This window comes from Chlamydotis macqueenii, chromosome Z (assembly GCF_036417535.1).
Source record: "Chlamydotis macqueenii isolate bChlMac1 chromosome Z, bChlMac1.mat, whole genome shotgun sequence".
Lineage (NCBI taxonomy): Eukaryota > Metazoa > Chordata > Aves > Otidiformes > Otididae > Chlamydotis > Chlamydotis macqueenii.
Window position 1 is genome coordinate 35099214 of NC_141593.1, and position 24789 is coordinate 35124002.

At 41.0% G+C, this 24789-nt stretch overlaps 1 protein-coding gene and 1 non-coding gene across 2 annotated transcripts; both read right to left on the bottom strand.

Moving 5' to 3' along the window:
• Positions 1 to 849: 849 nt before the first annotated feature.
• Positions 850 to 24266, bottom strand: HAUS6 (HAUS augmin like complex subunit 6). The gene is made up of 17 exons (XM_086770950.1): positions 24101 to 24266; positions 23526 to 23621; positions 22736 to 22814; positions 21592 to 21724; positions 20886 to 21033; positions 17495 to 17560; positions 17326 to 17377; positions 16933 to 17115; positions 9537 to 9721; positions 8994 to 9123; positions 8322 to 8418; positions 6425 to 6518; positions 4933 to 4996; positions 4040 to 4222; positions 3460 to 3595; positions 2063 to 3079; positions 850 to 1213 (listed from the first exon to the last, which is right to left on the bottom strand). Exons 1-17 carry the CDS (start codon positions 24193 to 24195, stop codon positions 1161 to 1163), a joined length of 2811 nt encoding a protein of 936 aa, XP_086627076.1. The 5' UTR covers positions 24196 to 24266; the 3' UTR covers positions 850 to 1160.
• Positions 5095 to 5224, bottom strand: LOC147596303 (small Cajal body-specific RNA 8). The gene has a single exon (XR_015261530.1).
• Positions 24267 to 24789: the final 523 nt, after the last annotated feature.

A 24789-nucleotide genomic window follows, 5' to 3' on the forward strand; every position in this document is an offset into this window, starting at 1 on the left:
ACATCTCCATGGTCCTGCTTCCAAGCCTCTTCTGACCATGGCATGAAACCCTTGACAGTCACCTGGTGAACCTTTGTGAAGTCACCAGCACCAAGCTCTAGAACCCAGGTGTGCAAGGAACACTGCTGGGCCTGTTCCAGACAGCCAAGGTCAGACCTTAGGATTCTCTAGCTGTCTGCCCATGACTAGATCAACATGTAGATGGGCTAGTAAGAAGCACCTCCCTCTTAGCTGTTAACATGTTAGCAGCTATATTACAGCTTCTACAACCAACCACATAAATCTCTTTTCATAAAGCTGGTCAAATTCTGCTTTATAAGGAGCATGTCAAATACAGGTGGAAATTCTTCTCAAACCTATTTGCAACTGTTTCAGAAAGAAGGAGGAGAAAGATATGCCAGATCATAAAAACAATATTACTTAGCAATGCTTTAAAGCACTGTAAACACATCATGACAGGAGTCAGTACTGGTACAACAGGAAGCTTATCTGCTAGAACCTTAACTTTTACATTGCCACTCCTCCACAATCTGTATGATCAGTTACTTACATCACAACGTCATAAATGTATACCAACTACTTGAAAATAAAATAGCATTAGTGCTACCACAAGTAGGAATTTTTAAGAAACTTCAGGTAAAAACACGTCTGGAAAAAATAGGCACTTCAGTGGAAGTTTATAAAAAGATAGTAGCCTCTATAAAGAGCCAGAATTGATAGCAATATCAGCCAGAAGTCTCACTAAGAGAGAAGAATCCAACTAATGTGGAGCACCAAGTAAAAATTGGGTGGGTTTCTTTTTTTTTTTTTTTGCGGGAGGTAGATTGCGAGCGAAATAGAGACACCAAAGATTTTGTTTTCCCATTTTATAGGCTTATGATTTCTACTCAACAACTGACATTTTAAAAAATATTCCTAAAAAGGAATATATCATTCTGTACAGAAATGATGGGCTGCACACAGAACACTACCATGGATTACAGGAAATCAGAAGAATGAGAGCAGGCAACTGACAATCTTAAACAAGGAGACTGGAATACAGTCTCCACAAAAGCAGAAAGGAATGCAACGTCTCCATCTGGGCAGTGCTTGTAGGAGATACCACATTCTGAAGTGAACCTTAATTGCGCTGCTACAGCTATGCTTCTGCTTTACAAATTCTATCCTGATGATGGTTCCTTCATGCCCGGCTTCTCATCCAACTGCCCTTTACCTGGAAGAAAAAGTGTATTAGTTAGTATTCTACAATATTAAAATAATTTATAGAAATACTGCTTCAGAAGTGTTTAATGTATATTAAAAAAATTAATGAATTGGTACTTGAAATTTTGGTAACTGTTCCAAGTAAGGTAAATCACCTGCTATCAGTACAACCACAACTTTAAGCAGAAGCTAAACTGCAACAAGCCTTAGCACAAAGTATACATCTCACTACTTCTTGCTGTGTTAAATTCCTAGTACTTCATTAAATACCATCTGTTTTGGTGAAAGCCTTGTGTATAACCATTACTGGCTGATTTCTACTAATGCATTTCAAAAGTTTACCCCACATGTAATTAAACACTGCTCTGCTGGTTAAACAAAGTTAACGCTTCTGTTGGAAATGGGGCGAGGGGGCAGGCAGGCTGGAATGCAGGATATTTCAGAATAGAAAGTATATTAATAAAGTATTACAGACTGTGAACACCTGACTGAACTCAAAAAAGTCCCAACGACCTACAACATATCTCTACATAGCCAAATTTGTTCAGAGTAAACACACTATTTCAAACTAACTTTGTGAATTCCCAAAATTTAACTTCAGATTACTCCATTGCTAATGCACCTTAAGGTGCTTTTTTAAAGTCTGATGAGCACCTTTTCCCCCACCTGCAAGATGCTGATACAACTGAAGGAAGCATGCTTCCTTTGATTTTATGTCTCATCTTCCATAAGGAATAAGCATATAAATAATCCATCTCCTTACACTTCCACAATAGGGTTCAGCTATTCACATACTTATGATATCTTAACCAGTGGCAGAATGGACAAAATCTTGTTGCTAAAGTACATGGGAACTTACCCTTCAATTTATCAACTAAGTCTAACGGGACTTCATGCACCATTGATGCCATTTCCTCCAGATGTTGACAGGATACCAGCAAAGATGACAGGGAATATTTTCTTTCATTAAGAAATTTTGGTGATGGTGCCTTGGTAAATTCTTCCTCCAAACAGAAGAGTTCTAGAGGTCTGCATAATTCATCTCTTTCTCTTTTTTCTGGTGAAAGATTTATGTCTGATCTACAACTTCCAGATTCACCTCCATTATGTGTTTGATGCAGCTCATCTTCACTTTTAGATGCAGTCTTTTCCAGTGCTTTATCTCTGTTGAAAACGGACTGTAGATCTAGCTTTGATATTTTAATGTCTCCCTTATTTTCTAAACCACCTGTTACACATGCACTGTCTATTACATCCAAATCAGACCCTGAGCTTGCAGATTTGTTGGAATCTATACTATCAAGTTCTTCTGGAAGTGTCTCATCCAATATCCCCAAGTGAGCAGCTTTACAATTGGTAGAACTTAATGAAGATACATTGTAGTGCAGCATCCCATCCGTTAAGGAATTCTGAAAGTGGTCTGAAGGTAGGACAGTGGTTCTACTATCATTTTCTGACCAAATATCCAGACTATTCATGCTCTTCTTCACATATTGAGAAGTCTGTTCTTCCGGATCTTCTACAGAACTTTTCTGCAAATTATTACATTTTAATACTTGTGCTTCAGTTCTCTCACTCTCTTGCATTCCAGATGTTCCCAAAACTGGAGATTCAGTGATATGACTTATCCCCATGTGCTCTTGAGGTCTAAATTCTGTAGAACTTAAATGGGACTTCATTTCTGTCAAGGGAGGATTAAAGTCAGGTAGAAGAGATGCAGCCGTAGAGCAAGCTAATCTAGAGTCTGCCGCCTTCTGCGTTACAGGTCCAGCATTCATTGGAGTTTCTTCTACCATTACTTCAGTTAGAGCCAGCTCTGTGTCTGATGAGCCCTCAGCCTGAATAGCTTTTCTCCATGAGCTTCTAATGTCAGTAACTAAATGGAACAAACCAAGGTAAAAATTTAGTACTTTCATACTGTCAATCCATCTGTTTTACTTCTGTCCCTTCAGTAACACAAGCAATACAAAGAAGATGTATAGCTACTTTATATTGCTTATGCCTAGTTTTCTTCCTCAGCACAAAGGGGATTCTACACAGGGAAAAAAATCTACGTTAAATCAAATTCACAGTATTCATATCTTATTAGGTCTGCATCTTATTAGGCCTACAATGTTGTGCTACAGAGTGAGCCATTAGGATAACTTGCAGCTTCACTGAAATAATTACCTTTTCCTTCTTGTGTGACATGTACAACGTCAATGAACTAATCGCATTTCTAATCAAGAAACATTATAAAAAGAGTTTTAGACTTACGTAGATTTTCTGGAGTTCGGGGAATTTGTTTCCTTGTTAAAAATGGGTTAGAAGCCAGCGAGCTAATGAGATCTTCTAATGCCATTCGTTTCCCTTCATCACTCTGAGGAGACTCAGATACGACTGTTTTTGCAACCTGTAGAACATTAGAGAAGGTCAAATCCTGAGAAAGCAAAATTATAACCTCTTTGTTTTTGTCTGTTACGGCAGTTAAGCCCCTGTTAAATATATAACCTGCATAACTTCAGAAATAAAAGAGGACTGTTGAATTCTTAATACATGCTGTTGTTCATAGATTAAAGTATGAGAGGTATTAAAAATTGTACCTCAATTCTACTGAAAGTGCTATTCACCATGGTTTATAAGTAGGATAACTGCACAAGCTCCATGCTTTCAGAGTGACTTAACTGGGCAGTCACCTCTAAAACTTAGTGACACGTTACCATCTAGCAGAAAAAAAAGTAACTTTTGACATACGCGGATTATGACAGGCATTTTATAATATAATTAGTAATTTGTTCTCTGAACTTAACGATCATTTATTTTAAAAGAAAAAATATTAAAAATAACTTTTCCTAACCTCTTCTGCCAGATCATCTCTGGCTTTCTTAAGAAGGTCTTCTTCTTTGACAGGAGACTCTGCCTGGATAACATGATCGCTTGCATTCTCCAGCATTTCTGAAGTGCCAGACTCATCCTTTTCATTTTTTAAGGTCCTTGAAAGCATAGGCTTCTCTTCTTCCTTGCACATTTCAGTATGCAACTTCAAGAGGAATACACAAGAATTATTAGAAGTTTCAAATTCAAGTGTCAGAAGATTAGCACACAGAAGCTGCTGTACAGATTCTGAACAGCAACAGCCTTAGTGTTTAGTCAATAAAAATATTTCAGTCTTAAATTCTAACTAAACATAAAATATTCTGACAATCATATTTAAAGTAGAACCTAAGTAGTGGCTAGGATAGAGTGTTGAGTATAACACAGATGACTCAACTGCAACTACCTTGAACAAACTATAGTGAACAATTGTGCAACGGACAACTGTACATCCAAGTTGCTTTTAGGCCACATTAAAACCCTTAATTTCACACACAAATAGAAGAACATCAAAGTCTGACCACTGCTCACAACAAAGACTTTCAGAAAGTAAGCAGCCAATCAGTGACATGTTGTATGTTGTACTGCAGGTCAGGTGCAAGTGCACCTACTTCCCACTGTCCTTTCCCAAAGTTTAATTAAGTCCATGACTTAAGTCAGCTTTTACAGTTTTACAGGAGTGACTCAGATCTGTAAAAATATTACTTAAAAAAACCCAACCAAACAAAAACAAAACAAAACAAAAAAAAAAAAACAAACAGGAACAAAAAATTACTGCCCTCCCCCCAGATACTAAGTCTAGGCTTCAATCAATGTAAAAAGCAAAATATCATGAGATTAACTTATTTGACAGGTAGGAAATTACTGAAGAATAACCTTTTCAATTAACACGTCTCTGTTTTCAGATGCTTTTGACAACTCCAAAGGCACTGAAGAGATCCTTGGGTGAGTGGGGGAGAGGAGAGGGGGGAAAAAAAAAAAAAAATTAAGAGGCAGATTAAACAAGTGGCATGTGAGTCTTAGTAGAAGGTCATCACGTATTGTGTGCCCCGTATCTGTCCGTTACGATTTCCCTCAGTTCGTCCCGGTCATCAGAAGGCAATTTTAGTATAGGGAGAACATGTGACAATTAGAGCAGATTGCGCCCTAGTTGTGTATCAGCCTCCCAAAATTAATAAACTACAAAACTTTTTCCTTGATTACCAAACAGAAAAATAAGTTATTTTGTGATACATTTTGTAAACAAGTCTTCTGTATTCTGCACTCAAAGATAACGGGAAAGTCTTCTGCAGACTTGTCAATGTTTTTCCCTAGATATTCTTCCTATGAATCGCCTCTGGCATGCAAAGGTCTATTCCTATATTAACTTACTGCTTTTTAACAATCACGTGGCTACCAAAAACTTCTGTCTTATCATTTTTGATAAGCATAGTGCTAATTGCATAGCTGTCTAAAAGGTAAAGTACAGTCCTCACCTGTTCGGAAGAATACACCTTAAAATATTCATATTTGCTGGTATCTGTCTTTAGAACCAGAACCAGACAAAAATCCACACTATACGAAGTCACAGAGAGAAATCTGCTTTAGTTGATAACTACTTGGACAACTTTTGACACCTATATGCAACTACATCTACTGATGTCTAAGTATAGGACAACCTTCCTTTGTCAATTCCCTTTCTCTCCTAGTAGGTAACTTTTAAGTATCTGTAGCAGACATATTATGAAATACAGTCTTATTCAAAATTTCATGAAACCTTGCTGGACTAAGTAAATGACAAACAGGCCAAAACTTTTCAGAATATAGTTGTTTTGTGTTCTATCCTTTGCTGATACTGTAGTAAGAGAAGTCACAGAACAAAGTGATTTTAGAAGATTAATTAAAAAAGCCTTGTTGATAATGTTTAGCACAGTAATTCTGCTTCAGAGTCAAGCTTTTTGCTTGTTTGGTTTTGGTTGTTTTTTTCTTTTAAAAATAACAAAAGAAGGGCTCCTGTGAATGTCTGTTCTTTCTTTCTCAGGCTATAGTAAATATATACGCCTACCGCAACCCAGTCTGAGAAGCAGAATTGTTTCCTCCACTCACCTCTTAAAACTTCAAAGAACACAGTTAAAAAGCAAGATAAAAACCTTGCAACTTGGTTGCTGCACATCCTATTCAGCAGCAACTAGTTGATCGATCAGTCACCAGCTGGAGAAAGCAGCAATTACTTTAGGACTACCTTACTAAATCAGGCAGATGTGACTTGTAAGGAGTGGGCTACTGAAATACTCCACTAAGGATCAAGGAATGCAATATATTCAGCTCCAACAAGTAAATTTCTATTTTTTTCCACTGCTTTTTTATCAATTTCTCATTAACATCATACCATCTTGGTGGCGGTGTTGACTTATCCATCACAGTTTCCGATGTCTCACCATCTTTCTCATCATAACACACTTCATTAGTAGAGTCGCAAACATCTGGAAAAGCAAGCAAAGAGCTTTATTATTGCTTCCATTTTTTTTGCTCGGGCTTCCCAGGTGACACAAGTGACTCACACCACTTCTGTAGACTATTCACAGGATCACCTTTATGAACACTTCAAGAAAAAGAAATTAATACATAACCAGGACAGTGGAATCAATCCTTTTGCTCAGGTACCACCTGCAGTCACAGATGCCACTAGCAGCCAGCAACTACTTGTGTTGTTCCTGAACACATGTTCAAGAGGCATGATTCTATCTGCTGCCCTGTACATATCAATCACACATGCCACCTTCCACTAAACTACAATCGCAGCCACATGTCATCATCATCCCCTCCTCTCCACATACACATCAAGTGCACGGCACATCAACTCCGCAAAGCGAAATTCCACCCATGTTTTCTCCACCATCATCACTTGCATTTATCAAGAAACATACTAATCTCTGGTCAATGCTGCCTCAGTTCAAGCAAGGCAAGGTACACTGTAAGCAAGTGTTTTGCACATTATCAGAGATACATATAACTCAGCTCAGGACTCTCTAGAACAAAAAGATAAATTCTGGCATATCATTTGGATAAACAGATGAAGTTTAACCTCAGTAGTTCTCTACTAACCATAAATTTCAGCCTCTACAAACATAGGTGGCATTTCCTTTTGTATTACCTCAACAACACCTCCAAAATCCAAGCTCACTTCAAGAAGTTAAGTGAGGTTAAGCTTTTTTTTTTTTTAAAGCTTACAATGTTAACATGCAGAAAGTTATTTTTCTAACTGGCTGGATTCTCAGATCAAACATCTTAATCACAGAGTAGAGAGCATGCCACAGACACCAGTTTGTCTCAAGCTTTCTGACATTACCAGAGGCTCACAGCATTATTACACAGTGCTTTAATCTTTGAAATTTATAAGGCAAATGACCTTCCATTTGCCATTCTGTAGCCTTTCCTTTGCATTTCTAGCCTTATACCTACGTACTCTCAGACTGCTGGAGCACTAATTTCACCTTTGTATCCAAAAGGATCTTCTCCTTGCTTTGCACCTTGAAACTCCAACACACATCTGCTATGTCATTTTTCCTAAAATGGACTGCAAATGACATATGATTCAAGCTGTCTTCCCCCTTGCTTTGTAGCTTCTAATTTATATCTCTATACAGGGACAGTCAACACTTGGTCAATAAGCACTATCCAATAAAATAGAATCAGGTCATCAACCAATTAGCATGTGCAACATCCATGTCTGATCAAAGTGAGCTCTCATCAGCACTGTTAACCAAATGACTGAAAGCAATCAACACATAGACCAAGTAAGGTCCCAATCAAATGGCACAGTTACTGTGGAGTACTTCAGAATGCACCAGGGAAAGATGCTCCTCTGGGAGGACACCTTAAATTTCTTTTCCCAGTTGGCCAAGGGAAAAGTTTTATCTTCTTTCTCTCTTTCTTACTACTCTTCCAACCTGAAGCAACTTTTACTGCTAGAGTGAATGTATTCTCAAGAACCCATGAATGAACCTTTGTACATGGAAATCTGTCTCAACATCCTTCATGCAAGAACAACAAAATACCAAACAGCTCCAGCATTTTTTTTGCCACATCAAAGCTTCAGAGAACCTTTGAGATATGATAAGGTTGAAAAATGTAAGGCAATTGTGACAAGGAGTCATTGAGAGCCAGATTATCAGATACTATCAAAGATACTTGCAAATGGAAGCATGGAGTCTTCAACTTCAAGTAACATTTAACATTTGTGGCAGTGAGGGGAGAAGGAAAAGAAGCTGCTCGTGTTCACCCACCTGAAACTGATTCCAGGTATTGACAAAACATGCTACCTTCATCATCTTCTGGAAAAGTAAAAGAACAGGGTGGCGAAGCTCTCAAAAAATCAAGTCTCTTTCAAAAGAAAAAAAGTTACAGAAGCAGGCTGAAAAAAATCTGCATCTCAACAGCAATTAACAGACAACTGTTTACAATGGCTTTTCTGCAAACCAGCTTTCAGACTCAACATTAAACTTTTCCTCTCTGCTGGATAGCTAGGCAAGAGTATAACCTCAGATCAGTGTGAGTGTCAGAACAGAAGTTATTGTTCATTCATCAAGCAGATCACTTTAAAAGGGAAAAACAGAACTCAACAGATGTTCAGATCAACAGCACATGAAAGCTCAGTTTCCACAGTGAGATGGACACAGACAAAATCAAAACCAAAAAGCTCACTCCTACACTGATCTACTGTCTTGACAAGATGATCCCATTCCCATCTCAAATTAAGACAACAGCTGTTATTAAGTCAAATGTATCTTAAGAAATATTACTTCCTAAAGTAATTTCTGCTATATTGTGCTATCTAATTCCCTAATCTTACATACAAAGGTTAAGTGTTGCAACAGAACACACTAGCTTAAACGTACAATCTATCTCACCTTCATCCTTTCTCTTGCCTAGAATCAGATAAATTTAACACTACTCACCAGATCCTGATCTAAGATCAGATTAAAAGGACACAGGCCGAGAAAGCTTTTCCACTTCACTTCCCAGTCTTCCTGGTTAGTAGAAATGTTTACACTCGTTGACACACTATGCTGTTGCTCCATTTTTAGCCTGTAACACACGAGCATGGAAAATGAACATAACACATCTGTTGGTGGAGATAACAATTCTCCATAAAGATGGAAAGTATTACATATTCCCCTTACCTTGCAAAATCTTTGGTATGTATCAACTTATTCATGCATTTGTGCATGCTCTAAGAATTAACTAAAATTCACAACCTAAAAAGCAGCTGCTAGGTAGAATTGGAAGAACTATACTAAAATACACATCTACACAATAAGATACACAAACTTTCCCTAAGCCCAGAACTGATTAACTCAACATGAAAAAAAATAAAAATCAGATAGCTAACCAACATGTTCCCACTATAAATGATATAATTTTAGAAAAGACTTCAATGTAGGAAAATATGATCCTTAGACTAAGGAAAAAGGAATTAAAGAAAATTTCCAGACAATTACCTTTTTGCTTCCAAATCCTCTAGTACATTTTTCTGGATTGTAACCTTATCCTCAATGATCTGAAGTTGTTGATTTACTTCAGATTGACAATGTTCACCTCTCAATGTCCTCAGTGCTTCATTTAATAGCTGAATGACTGTTAAGAAATTCAGTTTTTCAGCTTCATATAAATTTCCTGTACAGAGCTTGAAGTGTAGTAAGTAAGGAAAAAAAAAAAAAAAAGAACAGCATCAGTATCTGAAAGTTACACCTTCTGCAGTCAAGAAGGGATACAAAGCTCTACTCTGTATTTTGACTCAGTTCCTGACTGTTTCATTTTTCAAAAACACACTCTAGTTTCCTAGAATCAGCTGCCTGAAAGTTGCCTATACAGCTAAGAGGTATCCTGTTTACTCACTGCCCCAAAAGATGTGTCAGGCAGCATGTACTAAACACTAAACAGCACCATGTACTAAACACTAGAAACAAAAGTCCATTAGTTAAAGCAATAGTTAAACTGGTCAAGTCAGTTTTAATGTCTAAACAACAAAAAACCCCAAGTACTAATCAAGCAGACTTAACAATTGAAATTAGGCTAGGACAGAGTTAATTTTCACCTGAGCTAGGAGAGGATCTGGAGCTGGTGGCACCTGTGGCTGGGGGACACAGCTGGGATAGTTTGCTCCCTACCCAACAACTGGGATAACTACCCAAATTAGCCAAAGGGCTATTCCATCCCATGGGACATCATGCTCAGTATAAAAGTGAGGAGGGTACTGAAGGTAGCAGCCTCTTGCTACTTGGAAGGAGCTAGGCATCAGGATCTGTGTGTACTATAAATTATGTGCTTCAGTATTTTCTGTTATTGGGGTTGGTTTGCTTGTTTTCTATCTCTTTTGTTTTCTTGTTATTCTCCTAAACTTTTTTTTATCTCAACCCAAAAGTTTTGCCTTCTTTTCTTTACCAGTTCTCCTCCCTGTCCCACAGGGGTGGGAATGAGAGAGAGACTGTGTAGCTTGGCCCTGAGCAGGGCTAAACTACAGCAGTTGTTTTGGTGCTCAATGTGAGGCACGAAGGGTTGAGATAACCACAGATCTGACTTGACTGGCTTGAAACAAAATTTGTTATACACCCTTATTGTACTGGTTATTAGTTGCTGGCCATGATGTTGCAGTGTTTGGTCATGTTGTTGTGTTATCTGCACTCTTACATGTACTATTTGTTCCCAGGGGTGTTGTTTATCACTTCAGGGAAAATTATTAGAATTATCATTCCGTTGTACTATGCAATATCAATTTATGAAATGGTAACATCAATGGCTTTAAAGATAAGTCAGTATCTGTATGTGGATGACTTTTCCAACTCTTTCACCTCCAGGGTAGTTACAACAGTTCTTGAGAACTTTGAGTATCTGGGGGATATTCAAGCTAGCTTATTATTGCTATGTTTCTTGAATGTGTGCCAAGTCTTGTTTAGGGTTACAAAAGCACTCTTTAGGAATATCCTCCAGAGATCTGCCCTGAGGCAAGGTAGTCATGTGTGGCACGGTATGTGGGGGAACATGGGCAGGTATCTAGAAAACTTTTCACCTCCCATAATTTGGAATTTTAGTACTGAACTACTAAAGTACCCTGATAAAGTGACAGAATATTTGAGAGAAGAAAAAAAAAAAAAAAAAAACAAAACAAAAAACTGTTGCGGCTACTCTAACAAAGCACAACTTCCTGCACTCTGCTGGGCCCTGGCTCGTATCTACCAAACACTGCTCAATGTTATGCAGCACCCTCAAGAGTAAGAAAGGGAAAACATACTGACCCACACTCTAGCTACTCAAACCGCACTGACAGGCACTGCAGCTGAAGCAGAGAATGAACCTGTGCTGGTATCAGTTGCCCCTGTACACAAGAAGGAAACTTGGAAGTAGAAGTCAGCTCATTTACTAAGGGATGAAGTTTTCTCTTAAGAGGGAGCAGGAGGAAGAAACATACTGCCCTGTCAGCAAGGAGACAGACTACTCTGAAGCAGGGCCATCACAAAGACAGGAGGAGGAAGAATTACCTGCTTCATGCCAAGGAAGAACTCAGCAGGAGGGTTCCTCCTCTTCCTCAGAGGAAGAACTCATAAATGAGACAGTAACCACCCGATCTCTCTCCCTGAGTGAGCTGCAAGACATGCAAAAAGACTTCAGCTGTTGTCCAGGTGAGCACGTTGTCAGCTGGCTGCTGCAGTGCTGGGATAATGGGGCCAGTAGCCTGGAATTAGAGGGCAGAGAAGCTAGGCAGCCGGGGTCCATTTCTAGAGAGGCAGGCATTGATAAAGCAATTGGAAAAGGGACACAAGCCCTCAGCCTCTGGAGGTGACTCCTGTCATGTGTCAAGAAAAGGTATCCTTTCAAGGAGGGTGTAATATGCCATCCAGGCAAGCGGGTCACCGTGGAGAGGGGCATCCAGTACCTGAGGGAATTAGCTATTCTGGAGGTCATTTATAATGACCCAGACTATGAGCAGTTATTTAAAGATTCAGATGAAGTCAAGTGCACATGACAAATGTGGCAGAAGCTTGGTTTAAGCACACCATCACCATATGCCAGCTCATTGGCAGTTATGACCTGAAAAGACGGAGAAACAAACAGCAGATGAACTGGCTGTATGAAGAAAGTCGGTCTTCCTCCCTATGGGCCTGTGTCTCGGCTGTGGAGAAACTGTCCCGGCAGTTCCAGCAATTCAAAGAGGATATGTCCTATTCCCCACGGGTATAGGCCAGTATTTCAGCTATTAGGAGTAAACATTACCCCACTCAAGAGAGACTGTACACACGGCAAGGTGACCTGTGGTTTACCTTACATGACCAAGGGGAGGGCATGAGGAAGTGGGATGGGAAACCTACCTCAGCCCTAGAGACACAGGTAGAGGAGTTGCAGGGGAAAAACAACTACAAATAGAGGTACTCTCTGGAAAATAGCTGCACCAGTCTCCAGTAGGCAGAGTAGAAGGAATAGCCTTGGTTCTGACCCTATCAAAGGAACTTCTGATGCATATTTAAAAGAAATGAACAATGAATACTGTGGCCAGGATTAGAGAGGCCCTGCCTCCAGCCAGGTGGAGGAGAGGGACAACAGTTTATCGGACTGTCTGGATCCAATGGCCTGGCACACCAGACCCACAAGAGTATAAAGCTCTGGTGGACACTGGTGCACAATGTACCTTGATGCCATCAAGATATAATGGGGTAGAACCCATTTGTATTTCTGGAGTGACAGGGGGATCCCAACAGCTGACTGCACTAGAGGCTGAAGTGAACCTAACAGGGAATGAGTAGCAAAAGCACCCCATAGTGACTGCTCAGATGTTCTGTGCATTCTTCTGTGTATAAATTACCTCAGAAGGGGGCATTTCAAGGACCCAGAAGTGTACCAGTGGGCTTTTGGTGTAGGTGCTTTGGAGATGGAGGAAACTGTACAGTTGTCCATGTTGCCTTGTCTCTCAGAGTATCCTTCTGTTGCGGGGCCGCTGAGGGCTGAAGAGCTGATCACTACCACCACTGTGCACCAGCAGCAGTATCATATCAACTGAGACTCCTTGATCCCCATCCATAAGCTGATTTGCCAATGGGAGAGCCAGGGAGTAATCAGCAAGTCCTGCTCACTCTTTAACAGTCTCATAAGGCCAATGAGAAAATCAAGTGGAAAGTGGAGGTTAACAGTGGGCTACTGTGGCCTGAATGAGGTGACACCACCGAGTGCTGCTGCGACAAACATGCTAGAACTTCAGTATGAACTGGAATCAAAGGCAGACAATTGGTATGCCACCACTGATATCTCTAATGCGTTTTTCTTAATCCTGTTGGCAGCAGATTGCAGGCCACAGTTTGCTTTCACTGGGAGGGGCATCCAGTATACCTAGAATCGATTGCCCCAGAGGTGGAAACACAGCCCCACTACTTGCCATGGGCTGATACAGACTGCACTGGAAAAGGGTGAAGCTCCAGAACGCTTGCAGTACACTGATCATATAATTGTGTGGGGCAATACGGCATCAGAAGCTTTTGAAAAAGGGGAGAAAATAATTAAAATCCTCCTGAAAGCAGGGTTTGCCATAAAATGAAGTAAGGTCAAAGGACCTGCATAAGACATCCAGTTTTTAGGAATAAAATGGCAAGATAGATGTTGTTGGATTCCAATGGATGTGGTCAACAAAACAGCAGCTATAGCTCTACCAACTGATAAAGAAGAAACAAAACCTCTCCTGGGTGTTGTGGGTTTTTGGAGAATACACATCCCAAATTACTTTGTGACTGTAAGCCCTCTGTATAAAGTGACCTGAAAGATGAATGATTTTAAATTGGGCCTGAACAACAGCAAGCCTTTGAATAAGTTAAACAGGAGATTGTTCATGTAGAAGCCCTTGGGCCAGTCCAGACAGGGCAAGAGGTAAAAAACATGCTCTACGCTGCAGCTGGGGAGAATGGCCCTACCTGGAGTCTCTGGCAGAAAACACCAGGGGAAACGTGAGGTCGACCCCTTGGGTTTTGGAGCTGGGGATACAGAGGATCTGAGGCCCACTCTACTTCAACTGAAAAATAAATATTGGCAGCGTATGAAGGAGTTTGAGCTGCTTCGGAAGTGGTTGGTATGGAAGCACAGCTCCTCCTGGCACCCCAACTGGACTGGGCTGGATGTTCAAAGGGAGGGTCTGCTCTACGCATCATGCAAACGATGTTAGTGGCGTAAGTGGGTAGCACTGCTCACACAACGGGCTTGAATAGGAAACCCCAATCACCCAGGGATTAGAAGTAATCACAGACTGGTGGAATGCCACCAGAGGAAGAGGTGACGTGCTGAAAAGGCTCCACCATGTAACAACCTACCAGAAGATGAGAAGTGGTATGCCCTATTTACTGATGGGTCCTGTCGTATTGTAGGAAAACATCAAAAGTGGAAAGCTGCTGTGTGGAGTTCTACATGATGAGTTGCAGAAGCCACTGAAGGCCAAGAGTCAGTTTGTGGAGGTGAAAGACATCCAGCTGACTTTTGATATTGCTAAACAGGAAAAATGGCCAAAACTCTATCTCTACACCGGCTCATGGATGGTGGCAAATGCCCTGGGGGGGTGGTTAAAGCAATGGAAGCAGAGCAACTGGCAGCACAGAGGGAAACCCATTCAGGCTGCTGCAGTGTGGCAAGATATTGCTGCCTGGTTAGACAAGCTGGTTGTAAAAGTACGTCATGAAGATGCCTACATACCCAAGAGTCGAGCCACTGAAGAAGAGTAAACAACCAGCAAGTGGATCCTAAAATTGAAGTGGCTTAAGTGGATCCGGACTGGCAGCACAAGGGTGAATTATTTTTAGCTCAGTGGGCCCATGACATCCCAGGTCATTAAGGAAGAGATGCAGCATACAGACGGGCTCATGATCAAGGGGTGGACTTGACCATGGACACTATCGCACAGGTTATCCATGAATGTGAAATGCGCTGCAATCAAGTGAGCAAAGCAGTTAAAGCCTCTGTGGTACAGAGGACGATGGCTGATGATGGTTCCTCTATATCCCTGTCTCCATATTTACATATGGAGAAGCCTGGCAAATTGATTATATCACACTCGCACAAACTCGCCAAGGCAAGTGCCACATTCTTACAACGATAGAAGCAACCACCAGATGGCTGGAAACATATTCTGTGCCCCATGCCACTGCCCAGAACACTCTCCAGGGCCTTGAGAATCAACTCTTATGGTGACATGGCACTCCAGAAAGAATTGAATCAGACAATGGGACCCATTTCCAAAACAACCTCATAGACACCTGAGCCAAAGAGCATAGCATTGAGTGAGTATTTCACATCCCCTATCACACACCAGCCTCTGGAAAAAATTGAAAGGTACAATGGGCTGTTGAAAACTACACTGAGAGCAATGGGCAGTAGGACGTTCAAACACTGAAGTACACATTTAGCAAAAGCTACCTGGTTAGTCAACACTCAGGGATCCACCAATTGAGCTGCCCCCCCCCAAATCCAAACTTCTATGTACTGTAGAAGGGGACAGAGTCCCTGTGGTGCATGTAAGGAATATGTTGGGGAAGACAGTCTGAGTTATTCCTCCCGTGAGCAAAGGCAAACCCATGCACGTGTACTTGGTGGGTAATGCAGGAGGATGGGGAAGTCTGATGTGTACCTCAAAGGAGATCTGATTTTAGGCGAAAACAGCCTCCAGATAGTCTTGCATATAACTGCAATAATTTGAACTGTATGATGTTAATTAGTGTATAATACTGTATGTCATTACTTCTCTAGCTGTTTCATGTCATATCAAAGGTATTATAGTAAGAATCACCTGGATCAACAAAGAATGAACTTTGACAAAATTAAGCGAAATGCAGCAGTGATGGAACCAGAACTGGCTTTAGCAACTAGCACCCGCAACTTGAGAGTAACATCTCCAACTTACAGACCATGAACATAAACCAGTTGCACCAGATACACCAACTGAACAAACACTGCAAACACTGTCCTGCCCTGAGACCACTACAACAGGTTGAGCCCAAAGCCATGGACTAAATGAACTCAACAGATCTTTTGGAGGGATGGCCCATAAACTAAGGGAGTGATATCTGTATGTGTATATACATGTACATCAAAGACAGAAAAAAGGGTCATGATTAGTTGGAAGGTGTAGGATCTGGGCATGATGTAGACAGTATGGAAGAAGGGGTGGATAACGTTCTGGTACCAGCTAGGATAGAGTTAGTTTTCACCTGAGCTAGGAGAGGATCTGGAGCTGGTGGCACCTATGGCTGGGGGACACAGCTGGGATAGTTTACTCACTAGCCAACAACTGTGATAACTTCACCCAAATTAGCCAAAGGGCTGTTCCACACCATGGGACATTATGCTCAGTATATAAGTGGAGAGGGTGCTGAGGGGAGCCTCCAGCTACTTGGGAGGGAGCGGAGCATCAGGATCTGCTGGGAGCTATTGTACTGTATATTATGTGCTTAGTGTTTTCTGTTATTGGGGTTTGTTTGTTTGTTTTCCATCTCTGTTTCGTTTTCTTCTGTTATTCTCCTAAGCTTTTATCTCAACCCATGAGTTTTGCCTTCTTTTCTTTACCAATTCTCTTCCCTGTTCCACTGGAGGGTGAGGGGAGTAAGCAAGAGACTGTGTAGCTTGGACCTGAGTGCGGCTAAACTATGACACCAATGCAGTTCCTGAACTTTAAAAGCATAACCAATAAAAAACAGCACCATAATTATAACAAACTTTTACATACAAATTCGATTTATTTTTCTCCATCCCCAAGCAATCATCTCTTATAATCTGTGAAGTAGTTTTTTGGGTTTTTTTTAAAGACATCTAATTACACACCTGGGGACTATAAAAAAAAAATACAGTTTAAGAAGAAGGACAAGAATTACTTACTTGGTGTACGTCACTTTCAACTCTGTGAGCCAACAGCTGTGGAACACTGAAAACAACATTAGTTCCGTCTAAAACGCACTGATCAACAGAACCTTCAAGTACATCAAGTACAGAATCCACAACTTCCTTTTCCTTTTTCAGTGATGTAAGCATTTCCATTATAAGCGACCACATACTGCGGACCTTAATAGGCAAGAAGGACAAAAATGCTACGTTAAAATGTTTTCCATAATGCCTATAATGACAGAGTATCAAAACAGCATAAAGGCACATGAAAGGGCTAGCATACTCACAGGCAGGTAAGTGGAAATAACAGTATCTGAGTGTAAGTGTTGCAAAAATGTAAGAAAAAATACAGTACATTACAACAGCAGAAAAAAAAAAACCACTCACCTTTTGAATTCTCTCAGTTTTGTCAGTTTTGTTTTGGTCCTCTTGTTTCATCCTATATGCAAAACAAAAGTTCAAGTGGACTACAAAGAAATCATAGATCGTATTTCATAAAATTGATTAAGAAATCAGTTTTACATATGCTAACTTAGTTACAATGAAAATCACTTACTTGCAAGACTGCATCTGAAGGACTGCATATTCAGACTTTATTTGGTTTATTTCTTTAATTAAAAGCCTAGGAAAAAAAGATAACAGTTACCACAAATTAAAAGAAAAAAATTTAAAAAAAAATTCTAAGTTTCTACTCTGCTATTCTCAGAACTCCTTACAATCAAGCTCATTCTTTCCAAATTTGCATACTGATGTGGTTTTGGGACCATGCCAAAAAACCTTATCCTTGATTTCCTCATTACGACCTTGTACAGAAAGACATCCAGGAAAGCCACTAAGATATCTGTAAATTAAGCAATTAAGCTGTGACTTATTCTATTGCAATGGAATGGCTTTTATTAGATCCAAGAACAATAATGAAGTTACTAAAAATCTACAGTATCAATATAAATGTCCACATATATATATATATCCAACAATTGTACAGTATGCAAATCCTTCAGTTTAAACAAACTAGAGAATAGAATACTGGAGTACAAGCAGTTGGACCAGCATAGCTCTTTTGTGAAAGTGCTTTTATTAAATTTTTAAGCACGTAAAAACACAGTGGCCTTATTTTCAGATATACTGAATCATGCTGGATTCTAAAGGAGTTAGAACTCTTTGAAGTTCTGATGCCTTGTTGAGAACGAAAAAACTATAGAGAACTTTGTTTCTGATGGGTACCACTCACAAGGTAAGTAAGAGCACTAACATCTCCCTAGCACGCTAAGGAGGAGATGCAGAATTACAGAAATCAGAGAAGTTTAGGAGACTCTGACCTCTGGAAAATATATTGTTGAGCCTTCTATTGAAAGCAGAGCCTTAAATTATGTTTCTTATGGTCCTGCCAAGACAAGTTTTGAATGTTTCCAGCAAGGGAAATTCCACCACTTTTCCAGGCAACTTATTCCAGTGTTAAATTGTTCTCACATTATTATTTTTTTTTAATCCAGATGGAGTTTTCCCTTAAGCACCTTGCACATGTTGCCTCTTGTCCTGTCACCATACATCCTCGTGAAGAGAGTATGTGTCAAGTTCTCCAACTCTCTAACCATTGTTGTCCTCTGCTAGAATATCTCCTGTCTTTCAGTTTCTCTCAACTAGGGGATGACAACTGAATAGAGTGTTCCAGATGCAGCCTTAGAATCACCAAGTAGAGTGAAATACATCTCTTGATCTGCTGGCTGTGCCTCATTTCATACAGTCTAGGAGGCTGTTGATCTTCTTGGCTACCAGGGCAGACTGATGACTTGTGCTCAGCTTGTGGCCCAACACTACTCTCATCTCTGATTCTCCTCATTTCCCCAGCCACCACCCACAAGCCTGTGCTACTGTTGAGGATTATTCCATCTCAGATGCAGGACTTGACAAAGATTTTTGTTAAACCTCACACAATTTTTGTCTGGCAAATCTCCAAACCCAGCAAGGTCTCTCTATGTAACGGCTCTTCATTCCAGTTTACCTACTTTTTCTCACAGTTTGGCATCCTCTGCAAGCCTGGCAGGTTTGCATTCAATCCTGTAATTCATATTCCTTATAAAGACAAGGAGTAGTGTAAGATGCAGTCTCAACCACACAGGAACTCCACTCATGATCAGCTACCAGTTAGACTTTGATGCACTACCACCCTTTGGGCTCACCCCTTTAGCTAGCCTTCATTCCAAAGATGACAGTGGTTCTGAAATGATGCCAGTAAGTACCTCTGCACCCCTGGATGCATTCCATTAGGTAGCAAAGGTTTGTGTACGTCCAGTTTGCATACATGAACCTGCGCTTTACCCTCTTCTACTGTCAGTGGTTTGTTGCTTCTTTCATCATTACTTCTTGGTACAGAGACCAAGATACTGACCTTACTTGTGAAGACTGAGGCAAAGAAGGCATTGGCTTCAGCCTGTGACCCTTCTAACCTAACTTACCATTTCATTCAGAAGCAGACCTAAATCCTCCATGTACTTCCACTTCCTAATAACATCCCTATGGAAGCCTTTTTTGAGGCTTTTACCAGGATCTTGGAGCTTTAGCTGAACTTTGGCCTTCATAGCTACATCACTGCACACCTGAGAAATATTTCTGGTTTTATATCTGGGAGTTACTCCCCTTTCCCATATTTAATGGGCTGCTGCTCTGGTTTCTGAGCTCTACCACTAGCTCATTGTTTTAACCAGACTGGTTTCTTGTTATGTCTGTTTCTTTTTCCATTTAAGGGGATGGGCCCTGCTGGAGCTTCAGCAAAGATCTCTGACAATATCCTAGCAGTCCTTCTGCATTACACAAGATACCTCCTAGTAGTTCCCTAAGCAAGTGGAAATCTGCTCTTTAAGATCAGTGTCATTACTCTTCCACGTCTTCCTCACGTTACTTAGGATCTCAAGTTCTACAGTCTTTGCTGCAGTGACCATAAGGCTCCTGTTGTCAGTTGCATCTCCAGAAAAGTCTCTCCTACTTGTAGACAGTGAGTCCAAAAGAGCACCACTCCAACTCAGCACAGCCAGTGTCTGCATTACAAAGTCATCCTTAAGGCACTCCAGTTTCCCAGATTGCTAACGGACCTTCTGCTCTTCCAGCAAATACCAGGGTAAGTTGAAGTCCTCTATAAGAATCAAGGCCTGCAGGTCTGAGGTGTGTATGATTTGTTTGAAGAAGGCTTCATACACCTTCCCATGCACAGAGGAAGACGTGTATAGCAGACACTCACCATGAGGTCTCCCTTGATGATAAACCCTCTGATCTTGGATCCAAAGGCATGAAACAGACTGCTCCTCTTGTACCAAGCTATGCCAGATGCACTGAAACTGCTCTTTTACCTACAGTGAAACTTCTTTTCTACCAGTTACTGAATAGCTTGCAACTGTCCATGACAGTGCGCCAGTCATGCAAACTATCCCACCCAAATTCTGTAAATTCCAATGATATATAACTCTGTGCCTGCACAGAAAGTTCAAGTTCTTCTTGTTTCTCAAAGTAGGAATGCTTTGCATATCCTATTCTTTATTGTGTAACTTTGGTGAAATAATATAAATAAAATGTGTCCCACAATAATTAAGCAAAGATCAAATGTTTCATCCTGAAAAAGTTATATTCTAAGACACGACCCTTCAAAGGTTAAGAAATCATAGTGCTATAAACGCAGAATTCCCTGAGGATTTTTACTGCTCAAGTAACCATATCTTCCAAAATACAGCATCTCCCAATTGAAGAATTTATTTCTTTAGACCACCATGCTTCACAAAAGACCCTACAAACACTAGAATTGTCAACGAAAGTAGGCAAAGGGCAAAAAAAATGGGGAGAAGCTCTACAGAACTGTTGATGTAAAGCAGAAGCAGCCTCCTCAAATCTTTTTAAAAATAGACACACAAAACTTAGCTTTTATGAAAAAACTCCACTTCTTTAAATGTAATACTTACTGTGCTTTTTTCTCATATTCTTGAATAACAAAATCTTCCTTTTGAAAAGTTTGCAGAAGTTTATTGTATGCGACTCTACATCTTGCATTTGCCATGTACATATCCTCAGGTGTCGATTTTACAGCTTCAGCAAAAGGTATATCGGTGTCTAAATGAAAGTTAATGTTTGGATTATATCATTCACTTTTAGCAAATAGATAACTTTGTAATCTACCTAGTTTGAATTGAAAGAATCACAAATCAAGATGCCCATTTTACCTGGTCTGAAATAAGAGTATGCAGTGTATTATCTTTTTTGTCAGTTCTTTCTGTTGTATACATTTTCATTTCCTTTAGGTCACCAAAACTATACAAGACGCCTAGAATAGACAACTCTGATCCTTCACAACTCCCCAAGTTGTCAGAAAGAGTACAGCATACACTTTTCAATACTTTGGACCAAACCAGTGCTTGTGCGTCTAACAGTGTACAGTGTTACACAGATGAACCTTGGAGCAAGACCCTTAAAGCAACAGAAAGCAAAACAACCTGCACTGATCTATCAGCAGTAGCTCAGTGCAAGTGCACAGAACTCTGTGGAAGATTTTGAACCCAGTAGCGAGCTCAGAATTACTTGAAGCTCTCAGCATATATTAAAGACTTGACAGACTGTCAAAACTGTCAAACACAAAAAATTAAGCATTTTTATTGTTCCACTACAGCTTACCTGTGTAGTTCATTTTCATGTCAGAAATCACTACATATCTTGCTAACTGATATAATAGCTGAATAAATTTAGGACCAGTAGGAAAAACAAATGAAGAAGGTGCAATGTACGGAAGGCAGTTTTTGTCTTCATTCTAGAAAAGTGAAATTGGTTTTAAACACAAAGCTAAGAAACAAAGTCTAAACAACAACCATCAAACATTTAGCTGAGTACCAAAACATTGCAGCCTACTTGATAGCAAGCCTGATGCAAACCTAAACTACTTTGCCTCAACAGCTGACATCTACCCTAAGCAGCCAAAGTGACTTATCTTTTTGAGTGTTCCCCCACCATCGCTAGTTCTGTACACAAAACAGAGTTTCAATGCAAAGAACGAAACCACTGGTGGGCAAGCGTTAGAAAACTCTGCCCTCCTCACTCCTAAGTGGTAACCCCTACCTTTGAAAAAACATTCAAGTTTTCTTTCATATTTTCTAGTGAAGTCATTAATCAGAGTACTTTGTTCTGCTTTTATCTTACTCAAAGGCATTGTGTTGTTGGCTTTTACCTTGTCCATCATGAGTAAAAAAATAAGTGTTGTGATACCTAAAGATATGATTTCTAGAACTATCATTAAAACAAAAGCAACATGAGAAGATAACATAATAAACAATGATATCTGAAGCAATCAATTTTAGTTTGTGTCTTTTCCTTCAGAAAGCGTGCCTTAAACTTTAGTCCCTTTCCCCATATACAAGGAATGACTAAGGTTAAGTTTTTCACATATTCGAAACCATTTTGACAATAATAATCCCCTTCCCAGGCAACTTAAGCACCTCTCCAGCTGAAGTAAATTATTCTCACCTAGAGCTGAGGAACCCTGCAGACCTCTGTTTAATCAAATATCATTACGCAGAAGCAAGCCAGAGCAGTTTTAAGACCTGAGATTAAGTCTCTGACATCTAAATTCCACGATGCCATAATCTTTTCCTCAAACAAGTTTAACATAAACTATGTGAAGTAAGACACAAGGTAAAATTGAATTCTTTGTTAATATAACCTTATTTAAAACTCTTATTTAAAAGCATTATGTATTCTCTCAAAAAAAAAAAGTGAGGTCACAGAAACCAGGAGAGCATCAATTTCCACTCTTCACAATACTCACTGCAATATCTTTTAGCCACATATAGCACTTCTTCCTAAATTCAGCATCTGCGAAGCTTCCTACTGAAAAGGAACAGTCTCTTTCCATTTAAAAAGGATGGGGAAAAAGAAGAAAAAAAAAAAAGAAGAAAAAGCAATTTCAAAACAAGTTCAAATATTAAGTTAGCTGATTAATCACTACAAGAACAAGACTAAGACAAAGATTTCTTAGTGATGCCTCCTGGAGGAGCCAGAAAATGAGGGAATATAGCCTAGACCAAGAAACGCTAAAATTTGTTAAATTATAAGATTTTCTTGGCATATAACTTAATTACAGACTACATCAGAGACAGTTTTGTCTGCAGCAATTTTTAACTCAGGTGGAGGAAAGAGGGAGAAAAAAAGGGTCAGAAAGCTGACAATGTTCATATCACTGGTCTTTCTCCAGCCATTTCTTTAATGTGTAACCTAAAAAAGCTCACCTATATGATTTAAAACACTAAGGAAGATGGGGTTCTTGCCATGTTGAAGATCCTGGCAGCAATCCATAACTGGGAAATGTTACTTGCTGTTTGGTCAGGGAAATGAATGTTTTCACCAAACTTGCCAAGTTGCAGATACTATCAGAAACAACTTTAATTAAGACAAAGCTTCTCATACATTACACAGTTGTGATCCAAAGGAAACAAATTCTCTGTCTGGATGTTCTTCCACAGCATTCACCAAGAGATTACTTTTACCCCCCTCAGCAACTGCATAAACCATATTCTTGATTATGCGCATAACAGTAACCTCACAAGCCAAATACTTACCTGAAAGTTTCTGCTGCACGGGACACATCCAGCTTAGCAAACAAGAAGAGGGTAATGACTTGAAATGCACGGTTGTTTGCTATATCAAACATCTTCCTAATACACAAATAAACAGCTACATCAGAAGTAAGTAGGACACCGAATTAACACAGCATTTTTAACACACGCTTAAGATTACAAAACACTGCTTTATATTAAAGTGTTGCAAGTTATACACAGAATGCTTTATTTTCTGCCTAGTTAAAAATATATATCCTCCAGCCTATTTTGATCTAACTGGAGACGTCCCCGCTCCCTGCAAAGACTTGGACCAGCAATTCGGGCACCTCCTCTGCCTCGCATCGCCGAGGGCACCACCCCCTCAGCGGCCACGACAAGAAACGCCCCCCGGGCCCTTCACCGCCCCCCCACCCCCGCCTTGAGGCGTGGACTCCTGGGTGAAACCCAGGGCCCTGCTCGGCAGCTGGCGGCCGCAAAAGGGGACCCCCCCCCACCTCGCCCCTTCCCCTCCCCCTCTTCTTCTTCTTCTTCTTCTCCCCCACTTCCCGCCCCCGACTCTCCCCTCTCGTACTCACGCTCCTAGCTGGCAGCCTCCGCCCTCGGCCTCTGCATCGAAGCCCAGGGCCAGTGCGTACAGCCAGAGGTGGTCACTCTTCCAGTCGGCGGCCATGGCGCCAGGCAGCCCACCGCCAAAACCAGGCGGACAGCACCGGCCGCCGCCTTCTTGCCGCCGCCCGCCAAAACCGCTCGCGCGCGCGCCCACGGGCACCTCCCGCAAATCGCCGGAAACGAGGCCGCGCAAGGCAAGCCGGGAGTCCGGCCCTCTGCCTCCTGGGAGGTGTAGTCCGGGAGGCCGGAAGCCAGCGGGGAGGCCGGGCGCCTGCGCGAGGCCCACCCGCTCGCTGTACGCCGTACGCGCCGTATGCGGGGGCGGAGGCCGCGAGGTGGCGGGCGTCGCCTTACGGGTCGGTCGGTCGGTCAAAACCCGCCCCGAGCAGGCCCTGAGCGGTGTGAGCTGACCGTAGAGGGCGTCGCGCTGCGGGCCGCCGCGACCTCCGGAGGACCCTTCCGATTGACGTTGTTTTGTGACCGGATTACAACGTCTAGCGCGAAAACCCAGTAAAACTCGCGCCGGCAGCAGACTGTGCGGTTCAGACTTTTATTCCAAGGCATTTCAGTGACTATAGACTCCAAAGGTCTCACGGCAACCAAGCGTTACCCGAGGCGGCACCCTGAGGGCTGTACCAGCTGCCGAGCGGGGCTC

What these genes read in the sequence shown, in the direction of transcription:
- HAUS6 (XM_086770950.1), bottom strand. Translation starts at nt 24,195, where the DNA reads ATGGCCGCCGACTGGAAGAGTGACCACCTCTGGCTGTACGCACTGGCC. An exon ending in GGAGGCTGCCAGCTAGGAGC is followed by an intron (nt 23,622 to 24,100) that starts GTGAGTACGAGA and finishes TTTGTGTATTAG; the next exon opens with GAAGATGTTTGATATAGCAA. An exon ending in GAGATGATCTGGCAGAAGAG is followed by an intron (nt 3,596 to 4,039) that starts GTTAGGAAAAGT and finishes AATGTTCTACAG; the next exon opens with GTTGCAAAAACAGTCGTATC.